Below are 11,354 nucleotides of genomic sequence, written 5' to 3'. Positions count from 1 at the left end.
TGGAGGTCGCTGCCACCCCCAATGTGAGTTAGGGATCCGGCCACCCTTCATTTTAGAAAATGAATCTGCTGGGGATGACCAAGCAGAGCCAGAAGCTTCTCCTCCAGGACTTGAGGCTGTGGTTGCTCTCTTGTGCAACAGACACGACGCAGATGCATGACATTCTGGACTCGAGAATGCGGGGCATTCAGAGCCAGACCAAGAGTATGTGTGTGGGGAGCCGGCTGGGCTTCCTGGTTTGCCAGACACAGAGAGTGGGAGAGAATGGGAGACCACTTATCTCCTCCCCCTCCCCTTTCCTCATTCCAGGCCCAAACACCAGACCAGTATGTCTCCAGCTGAGCAAAAAATGGGAACATGGGACAATGCCACATGTAAGGGATGTTAGGAAACCCAAACACAGCACAACACTGATGTACTTAATTTGGTTTATGAAATGCAATTTGCAATTTCTGTGGAATCTTCTGTGTTAGTGTTAAAAAAAGGCGGTGGGGGTGGAGGTGGGGGACTTGATCAGGAATCAGGAAAACAGAATCCCAGACTGAATCTGTTGCCATCTGGCTATAGAAGCACTTGCAGGTCACTGAACCTCTCTTTGTGATAGTTTCCTCATCTGAAAAATGTGATAATTAACTGTCTGTTCAACCTCACAGAGGTTAAGTAAGAACATAAGTGCCTTGAAAAATATAACTTACAAGTTAACAGAAGGCATCTGTATTACCTAAATTGCTTACTTTTTCTTTTTTTCTTTTAACCTGAAGAGGTTATTAGCAAGTATAATTTGATTCACTCTGAAGCCAGTTAGGCTGGTTTTGTTGGGGTTGGGGAAGGCCTTGATTCAGTGGTATGGCTGCTTTTTGTCTTTCCCAGGTCCTTTTCCCACACCTGAGAAATTACTTTCACTGACAAATCAGCCCTCTCCAGAGGACATGTGACTAAGTTTTGACCAATTATAGCACCACTCCTCCCTGGGCATGTGACTGAAGCCAGCCAATCAGGAACAATGAGTCTCAATTCTGGGCTTTTGTTGGAACCACTGGTAAGTCCTCTGTTTCCAATGGATAGGTTGTAAGCCTGGAAGTTCTAGAAGCCCTCTCACTCCTGCTGGGGAAAGCCTACCTGAGAACCATACCCACAGAAAGGAAAGCACTCCTCATCATCAAGAGGAGAGAGGAGATGAATCTTGGGGACACTTTTGGACCCCCCTATCCCTGATGCCAGCTGCACTCTTGAACTTATCAGCTTTCCAGGTTAGTAGATACCCATTTTTCCTCCAACAAGGCTAGATTTCTGATGACTTCAGCTCTAAGAGTCTTGATTGAGATGATCTCCTGAGGCTCAGAATTTCTTCAAAGATAAACCACTAGTGACCACATGCAAAGCTACATGAATTAAGAAAACACAGGGTTTAAACCATACCTTTACAAAGTCCAAGAGGGTGTGGAATCATCTCCCAGAGAAATATGCTTCATAGGAGTACCCAGGTGACATTTTATAATTCAACAGAGACACAGATTACTAAAATAAAGAAATATTTCTTTTTATTTTCTCTTTAAGTCATGAGGTACAAGGAAAGGTGAGTTTATAAATTCTTTTTTTAAAAAAAAAAAATATCAAAATGTGGATAAGACCAGCTTTAGAGGTTGCACGGAATCAGCAGAATGTGATTATCTGTAGTGATTTGGGGCCTTCTCAGTTTGCCAAGGAAGGTGTAGCGTTTGGTCTAGCCCATGTAACAATTTCTGTGGTAACTGTCCAGAAGAGAGTTGTCATAGGATCATGAAGCCCAAGCAACTGAACTGTTAACAGTACACAAAGCAAAGTAGTCAACATCACTGGGAGGCACAATTGGTTTACATTAAAACAACTAGTAAACTTGAGTCAATAAATCCCATTATGCAGCACCTCAGATACCTCTCATTCCTTCATTTGCTCATTCACTCATTCGCGCATGCACATTCAGTAACTGTTTAAGAAGCACCTATGGTATTCCAGGAGGTACTCTGTTAAATGCTAGAGTTACAAAGGCAACTGCCCTCGAGGAGAGCTCAATCTAATTGTGCAGAGAGGTGGAGAGGAAGCATGACAGAGATTCTCGAGAAGTACTGATAAATTTTCTGCTCACAGCAAAGCACACCATGGGTTCACTCTACCATACGGTCCACGGAAGAAGCACATGGGCTCCTTTTTCTCTTCAGAACAGAGGTCGCTGTTTCAGTTCCAGTGTTAAGTTGGGATCCACAGCATGATGGCAAGCTAAGTGGTCCCAGAAGTGGTTACCAGCTTCCCATCACAGGGCACTTCGGGGAGTCGAAGTTCATCATGGCAGAGGTGGCAGACTGCTCAACAGAGTTCATGGAGAGCTGCCATGGGCTCCTTACTCCCCAGTGCCCTCCAAATGGGCTACTCTGCCCTCAAGGGCTGCTCCCACTTGGCCAGACCCCTTTGTAGTCCAAGGATCTTTGAAAGAGAGAATACCTTCTTGTCAGCATTCCAAGAGCTGCTTCTCCTCTAGAATGACTTGCATTTCAGTTGCCATGGGTGATTTGGATAAAAAGGTGGAGTCTCTAGGTCCTGCTTAACCCAAAGGGCTTGACTCATGTTTCCTATAGTGTGGAACATCCGGCCACAGATATTAAAAGGAGGAGCAAATCAACAGCACCTCTGGTACCCAGATCCTTCAACTGTCCCCTTTCCTTTATCCCTGTTTCTCTCTTGGACCTGTGTTCTCTTTGAGGTTTACAGGCATAAAATAAAGTTTAAGCGTCTAAATCAGACAGTGATTCAAGTTACACCAGTCATAGTAAAGGAGAGTTGTACAATTTCTAATCCGCCTTGCTGAACCCATCCCATAGGATTCCGACCTCTAGGGACTGCCAACCAGCAGCAGGGGACAGTTGCAGCCCTGTGAGCAGGGAGAAACTGAAGAGGTCAAAACCCAGGGCTTCTGTATTCTGTTAAGGCCACAGTGAGGGGTAGTAAGACTTCCTGGAGAAGCTTTTTTCAGCTAAAACTCAGAGTATCTTAGTATTAATTTATTAAGTAAATCTTTGAGATTTGGGCATATGATCATTATTTTAAGTTGAATTTTATAAATGCTCCTGTGATAAAAATGTATATGGTTCATTTTCTAAAAATGAAATCTTAAAAAGCATATCCACTGATTTTGCTTTTTAATAAATATACTAACCTTCGATTCCTCATTTAGTGTATTTCCATAGAACACTTGCACACAATGACAAAAAGCATGAGAAGCTTTACAAAAATAAAAGCTGTCCATTTTCTGTAACAAACATCACATTTTTTCTGTATATGAGTTTATATAAAAAAGTGTCTACATAGAAAAGTATAAAAACATTGCTACGATGTTATAAATGCTCTACATTCTCTAGGGAAACATACCTTTGCAAATAGTACAACTACTAGGAATCTTAGCGAAATTCAAGTCCTGGATGTACCGCAAATGCATCCCAATCAGGGTGGCATTAAAACCTGTCCATCTCTGCGCCACTTCTAGAAACCATCTGTGACATTCACTGAGACAGAATCCTCCTTTCTTCAAATGTCACCATTGAGTTCTGTGGATATCCTTAAGGTGACACTCTATTTTAAAAAAAAGAAAAAGAAGAAAAGAAAAAAGATTTCAAAGAAATTGAACAATTCCAGGGCTAACTATGAAATTTCCAGCAGCATTGCCTCATCTGAGGGGTGACCTCACTATGGTTTGTGCTATGTTTGAGTTGGGTATTATAGAATTTTTCTTGGCTTTCTATATCCTTTTAACTAATAATTCACTTGTTTCAAAATGGAAGACTGTCCCTGTGGCCAAGTCTGCTAAGATCCCAAGTTTCTCTCTGCCTTGAGAACATTTCTGAACAACACACTTTCACTTTTTAAAGACATATTTTCTGTTTTTTGGTACTGGTGAATCCTCTAAAACAATCGGGGTACATGACTTGAAGCATCAAGTGACAGAAGGCATACAAAAGTGTCATTAATTGAGTGAGCTGTAGAGATGCTTCCCTTGGGAGAGAGAACTTACAGAATGGGAGAAAAAATTTTCTAGCTACTCTTCTGAGGATTAATATCCAGAATATATAAAAAACTCAAAAAACTCCAATAAAACCCCAATTTAATAAATGGGCAAAGTGAGCCAAGCAGACAATTCTCAAAAGAACAAATACAAATGACCAACGAATAAATGAAAAAAAAAAAAAAAATAAGTTCAACATCATTAGTAATTAGGGAAAGGCACACCAAAACGACACTGGAATTTCACCTCACACCAGTCTGAATGGTGGCCCACCAAGAACACACACAATAATAAAGACTGGAGAGGATTTGGAGAAAAAGGAACACTTTCACACTGTTGGTGGGATTGTAAATTAGTACAACTATTATGGAAATCAGTATGGAGGTTCCCCAAAAGACTAAGCAGGGAACCACCATATGATCCCAAATATTCCACTCCTCAGTATTTATCCTAGAGAATTCGAAGTCAGCATAATATAGTGGCACATGCACACCCATGTTTATTAGCAGCACAGTTCACAATAACCAAACTATGGAACCAGCCTAGGTGTCCATCAATGGATGAATGGAAAAGGTGATATATATGTACACACAACGGAGTTTTATTTGGCCATAAAAAAGAATGAAAGGTCATAACTGCAGGAAAACAGATGGCACTCAAGAACATTATGTTAACGGAAGTAAGTCAAGCTCAAGTCAAGGGTCATACGTTTTTTCTTATATGTGGAAGCTAGAGAGGGAAAAAGCAAAGAAAAATAGATGGGGAATCTTGAAAAACTGAAGGGAGACCAGGAAAGTAGAGAAAAGGGACCAGGGGGAGGGAGGAAGGAAGAGAAAGGAGAACATACGGGGGAGTGATATTGATCAAACTATATCATTACATTGTATACATGTACAAATATGTAATAGTGAATCCCACCATTATGTATAGTAATAAAATATTATGTATATTAATTATTATACATATTCATTATAGCAAAAAGGATGCTTCCTCTTTGGGAATAAGTTAGTAAACTAAATTTTACAATATGTATTTTTTCCAAACACATTAAGAATAAAAATAAAGTGTTCTTTTTAAATTCAAGAATTTTTTTCTGTAAATTTTCACTAATCCCTAATTGTCAGCAATTTGTAACATCTGAACTGATAAATACCTACCTGAAAATCTTGAATGAATGTTAGGAAGTAGAAAATAAAACCAAAGGCCACCGTCCATTCACAGATTGCGCTCACTACATGGTACACATAATCCTAATAGCAATAATAAAGAAAGAGTATTTAGCCTAAAAAATACCCACTTAGCATACAACCTAAAATAATAATAAGACAGACAAGAGGGGCAAAAAGCTGTCCAGAAGGCCTAAACCAGAACTTTGAGGAAACAGTATAAGCAAGGCCACCTGGATAAACTTTAGGGACCTGCCCAAAAAGAACAAGAATGGTATTATCCTGAATATTCTTTCTGGCTCTTACACACTCTGGTTTTAAGACAGTCTACATAACTTCAAAAGGCAGAATAAGGACCACAAAGCAGTTAAGACTGGGAAGCAAATTTAGACTCAACAGAAGAAAGAACTTTCCATATAAGGCATGCCTTGGTCTCCCGAGGCTGGGAATCCCGTAGCTGAAGGGCACGGTTAACAAGCATCTAGTCTGTGCTCCTGCGGTTATTCCAAAGAATGAGTATGTGCATCCAGACAAGACAAAACACAAGGCCCCCACTGGGTTTTATGTTTCCCTGTAACTGTAGAAAAGGCTCATTCAGCAAACAGTTCTGCTTATGTTAAAAGGTAAATAAAACTGCAAAGCAAATGCCAGTAATGAGACTTCCACAGGACACCTGCATATCTTCTCCAGGAAAAGGATGGTAGCCAAGAACCAGAGTGGCTTTCATCAGGGTTTCCAAACTCAGTTGCTTATGGAGGCCAGGAAGTTAATAAAAATAAATGAAACTGATGGTTGTTAGGTGAAAGAGAGGAAGGGGAGTCCATGCCTCATCAACTCAATTCCACATTCACAAAATGGAAAATAATCCCCCAGTGCTTCTTTGAAAGAAGATTTTTTTTTTTTTAAGCCTATTGTGTATTTGCATGTGTATGTGATCTCCTGGAGCTGGCTTTTTTTTTTTTTCCCCCTTGATGCTGGAAACTCATTTCAAAGCATTTAAAAATTCCATCTAAGTAAAAAATGCATGTCTGCATTTTAACTTTAGCTCACATGCCAAACTAGGCCTGCAGACTCTCAGTTTACCCCCTCTGATTTCAAATAATGGCTTAATTTTTTTTTTTCCTACTTCACTTTCTGCTCTGGTGTAGGTTACATGTGTGAGTAAAAACGTGTGCTGGGCTGCCAGTCAGTTCTAGGGTGACAGCTCTTTTCCTTGATCCTCTTTTCATCCCACAAAGATTTAGCAGAGGCATATCAAACTCGTGTAGGCAGCACTTTGCTGTCTCCAGGGACACATCCATCCGCTGTTCTCATTCCAGGGCACGCTGCGGAGAACCTGGCCAGCCTGCACTAGGAGGGCAGAGCAGAGACTTCCTCTTTTTGGTGCCAGCAGCAGGGGACATGTCCCATCCCATATCATCCCTGGACAATGAAGATGGCTTATTAAAAAGAGGCATAAAAAGGGGTGGGAAAGGACATTGACGTGAAGGAAAACATATTAAAATCTTGTCTTCGAAAAAAAAAAAAAGAGAGAGAAAACAAACAGAGGCACAATGGCGAAGGGTCGGGGATTTCTTCAGCATCACGTTAAGGCCAAGTTCACTCCATGTGTGAATATAAGCCAAGCTCCAAACTCCTCTCTAGGTGGGATGAGACAAGGACATTTTCTCACCCTCCCTACTGAGTAAGTCCATGCACATAAATATGCAACGAAAGCTCTAAAGTACTACACAGAAATCTGGGGCAGTGCCTAAATGGTTATTCTCTTTAGGTAATTAATGTAAAGAGTTTTTTTGTTGTTGTTGTTGTTTGCTTTGTTTTCTGGTTTTGCAGCCATTGATACTGGAAACAGAAGGAAACACCAATAACACCAAAGTGGTACAAAAATTTATAGAGTGAAGAGAAAATCAGACACTTTTCACACATGTAGATAGAAAATGGAAGGTGAGATTTTTCAGAGGCCGGGGGATATGCTTCGTGGAGCCCTTGACTTGTGGTGGAAGGTCGCCCCCCAGTGGCTTAATAGTAAAGTACACCTGGGCTGCTCTGCTGTGAGGTTTCTTGTCAGGAAGAGGTTCCCCTATTGGAAAGAACCTAACTAAGCCTCTTTGGATAGGGGCTCATCTCCCCCTATGCAGAAAAAGTCTCCTTTTGTCTAGGTCTAACCTTTTGGATAATCTGGACATTTTAGTGTCATATTCAAAAGAAGTTTTTTAAAATTCCTGTCTGGATTATTCTCTTCCTCACCGTGATCTTCAGTCTCCCCTGTTTCTCAGCAGCCTCCATGAAAAGCCTCTGCCTTGGGGAATCGTTCCTCAGACCCTGCTGTCCCCTCTAGCTGCCTACTGCAGTTCTCCCTAGCAAACATTTATTGATAGCTGAATAAGTGAGCCATCCCTCGTTGCCCACATTCGGGGACCTGATTCCATTCCTAAAGGCTATTCAGTTACATCTGCCATGCTTAATCATTTTCTTTCTCTTGAAAAATGTCCTGCCTTTAGTCTCTTGGATAACATATCGTCTCCTGTTCCATATTGAGAATTCACTGCCACTGCTTCTGACTTTCCACACTATGTTGTTTGAACTTCAGCTCAGAACTTCTTTTATTCTTCAAAAAAATAAATGAATAAACATTTGGCAGCGTGCAACTGGCTATTAGCACCCCCCATAAACTACAGGCTTCCTTAGGGACCTGCCACCCCACAGCTGACCATCCCCCCAGCATCCCTCAGTAGAGTCTTGCTTGCAACAGGGACTTGGTCAATGAAGTCAGCTACACTGTCCAATGCTGGTTCTTCTTCTTGGTTCATGACTCCTCTTTTTACACTATTTTAAAAAATTTTCTGGGAACAGTCCTTCACCTGCCCTTTTGGAAACAATTTCCTGCTGTTCTTTCACTAAATTCCTCCTCTCCTGGGGCATCAGTCATTCATTCTCCCATACCACATCTGGATGAAGCACTACCATAGGAGTTTCATGACATGCGGTGATCTCAGTTTCACATATTTGGGTCCAGGAATTCTGATACTGGGCTTGGAAATTACTGATCACTCTATTCCATGCCATAAGGGCCCTTGATCCTACCAGAGATCTACTTCAGAATTTTAACTGGAAATTCAACCTTGATTTGTCCCTGTAGCCTCAGATGCCAGGTTGCAAAGCCAAACACACCCACTTCCACCTATGAAATCTTTTATTGCTGATAAAGGTTGTATCTCTGATCCTAGAAATAAATTCCTTGGTTTATCCAAAATAAAGACTTGGAAGTCATCTTTGATTCATCATGCCCCTTTATCCTCAAGTTAGCCACTTGCAAGTGCTCATCAAATATTTTTACCCTATCATTTCCAACTGAGGCTCATCTTAATTTGAATCTGAACTAGTAGAACCATCTGCTTTGGGCTCTGCTAATGCCAAGCTCTTTCTTTTTTTTTAAATTTATTTATTATTCTATGTGGTGCCAAGGATTGAACCCAGTGCCTCACACATGCTAGGCAAGCACTCTACCACTGAGCTACAACCCCAGTCCCCAAGCTCTTTCTTAAATCCTCCCCAGCTGTTGCTTCTACCTAATATTTGTCCAATAATACTCCCTCAGTTTCCTTTCCTGATCAGAAGTCTTCAAAGGCTTACTGTGGTCAACTTAGTCAAATTGAAACTCTCCACCAGCCTCCAAAAGCCACTGCTCCTTTGCAACGTTACCCCGGATTATGTTAACTGTCACTGTGTCCTGAAGTGAACTGTCCACTACACTGAAACTTGTCTTGCCCTCTCTGATTAACATGCTGTACTTTATCGGACCTCCATAAACCTTCACTCATATTGTCTCTCTACCCTTAAAGGTCCAATCTCTTACTAAGCCCTAAAAGTTTAGTGTTTAAGAAAGAAATAAGGAAATCTAAATTTTGGAAATAATTTCAGGAACCATTTGGAATCGGCCCAATAACTAATGTCAAACAAAAATTATGGGAGGCCTAAACTCTTATATTAAGCCCCCAACAGATCAGAACAAACCAAAATGGAGTCACTCATGCTAAGTGCCACATAATCGAACTGAAACTTTAAGAGAGCAGATAGAGCACCAAACTGACAATTTTTTCCTGAACACAGGAGATTTTAGTTTACCTGCGTCTGCATAATAAAGAAGTCCCTTCTGCTTACAAAATAAAAGTAATGTCAAGTAGCCTGATGTCAGGCAATCCGTTTTTCCCCATTGTTCTGTTTCCTCATTCCCACTTCACAAAACTCACTACTCTGCTACTGTGCAGGAATGCTCTCATTCTGTTTCCTAGAATGGAGGCTGCCCCAGATTCAGGAATTTCAAATAAAAGTCAACTAGATCTATAACTAAATTTGCTGTAATTTTGTCTTTTGAAGTTAACTATGACACACGCGTTGCCAAGTAATTGGACCGTAAGTAGATTACGTGCCGTCTTTACTCCACAGTTTGCAACCCGTTCTAAGAAATGACAGTGATCCTTCTTCGGATTGGGCCAACCACAACCTCTCATAAACAGGATCAACAATCACACTGAGAACAACTTAACTGTTACCTTTTCTTTTGGATTCCACTCCAGTTTGGTTATAGAAATTAGTGAAGCACAGGCAATCACTTTTTTTTTTAAAAAAGGACATTGTTAAGGAAACTACAGAAGAAAAACGGTTCTACGATGCTAAGACAATTCTCCTACGGATAGAACCATTACACAGTGTTAAAATGTGACTACCAACATTTCTACAATCAAACCAGTTCAACTGGCTTCTGGTAATCTCAAACCTTGAATTATGATAGCAGATAAATTACAACAGAAATCCAATCATCCCTTAGCAATACTTTTTCAGTGATATGTAGCAAAATTTTAATTTGCAGCTACCTTTTGCTTGACCCTGAATGTTTCTAGGTGTTCCCACTTAAATTGGCTGTTGAAAGCTGGTCAAAATGGCTGGCAGGAAAAGTCCAAGATGGGTCTTTTGAAGTACTTGCTACTGAATAAAAATACTTCTTCCCTAAAAATACTATTCTCAAGGTAACAGCTGTAAGGAAAATTTATCATTTCATATGCAAAAACAAGCTACAAAAATTCAAACTACTACCTGTTAAAAACAGACTTCTTTGCATAAATGGGTTTAAGTGCGCCCCTTTCTCCTGACAGTTTCCAAATCAAAGACTCAGCCTACTTCAGACTTTGAGGATGAATGACAAACCCCTACAGGCAAAGTCTAATAAGGCCAGGGGCCTAGACTCTTGCCTTCCCTCACCCTACTGTGGGTACGAAAGGTGGTGATTGAATTTAGAAGGTAAAATGGAGCTGGGTGTGGTGGTGCATGCCTGTAATCCCAGCTGCTGGGGAGCCTGAGGCAGGAGGATTGCAAGTTCAAAGCCAGCCTCAGCAACTTAGTGCAGCCCTAAGTAACCTAGTAAGACTCTGTCTCAAAATAAAAAATAAATATTAAAAAGGGAACTGGGGATCTGGTTCAGCAGTAAAATGCCCCTAGGTTCAGTCCCCAGTACCCCCCCCCAAAAAAAAAAAAAAAAAGTAAAAAAAGAAGCTAGAAGAAAACAGAAAGCTCTACAAAGTCTACCAAAATTCAGGAATTTAAAGTGCCGAGTCGATGCAAAGTTTAGGGCCTCCTCTGAATTTGGAGTCAGCACATCTTCTCTATGTCCTGTCTTCATATTTTGCAATACTTAACACTTCCCAGTTTCTCAAAATAAAAAATGAAGAGCATCGAAGATTTATCATTTCATTACCATACCCCTGTGTGTAACTGTTTAAAAGCTACTAATTCATTTATTTGTTCTTCAGTTTTATCTTTGGTGCACCAGGTACTGCACTGGCTTGTGGGCAAGAGGAAGGAAACCCCAGCGAAACAGACAAGGTGGAAGAGGATAATCCAGCCCAGGAGGAGAGCGTGTGCAAAAAGAGAACAAGAAACAACAGGGCCTCAGGACAGAGTGTAAAATGAAGTTGGAGAAATAAGAGCTCGTGATCAGATCATGGGTCTCCAGCAAAGGAATCTGGACTTTATTCTGCTAGTGATTGTGAAGGCTTTCGAAAGTTTTAGAAGTCAGTGCAAGATGGACAATTCAGCAGGAAAAGTCCAGAATTGTGATTCTGAATGACTGCTCTCATTCAGAGCCACAGTTTCATTTC

The 11,354-nt window shown here is 40.8% G+C and overlaps 1 protein-coding gene across 1 annotated transcript in view; it reads right to left on the bottom strand.

Annotated features, from left to right (window-relative positions):
* Nucleotides 1-1,603: 1,603 nt before the first annotated feature.
* Nucleotides 1,604-11,354, bottom strand: part of DRAM1 (DNA damage regulated autophagy modulator 1) — a 35,108-nt gene continuing 25,357 nt past the window's right edge. The window contains exons 5-7 of the mRNA XM_079140561.1: nt 9,753-9,811; nt 5,191-5,283; nt 1,604-3,603 (exon numbers count right to left, since the gene is read on the bottom strand). Of these exons, the coding sequence (XP_078996687.1) occupies nt 3,559-3,603; nt 5,191-5,283; nt 9,753-9,811 (197 nt within the window). The 3' untranslated portion in view covers nt 1,604-3,558. The remainder of the gene's footprint in view (nt 3,604-5,190; nt 5,284-9,752; nt 9,812-11,354) is intronic.

This window comes from Sciurus vulgaris (assembly GCF_902686455.1).
Source record: "Sciurus vulgaris genome assembly, chromosome: 5".
NCBI classification, from domain to species: Eukaryota; Metazoa; Chordata; class Mammalia; order Rodentia; family Sciuridae; genus Sciurus; species Sciurus vulgaris.
Note: the sequence above shows the minus strand (reverse complement) of the source record. Positions and strands in the feature narration are given on the sequence as shown.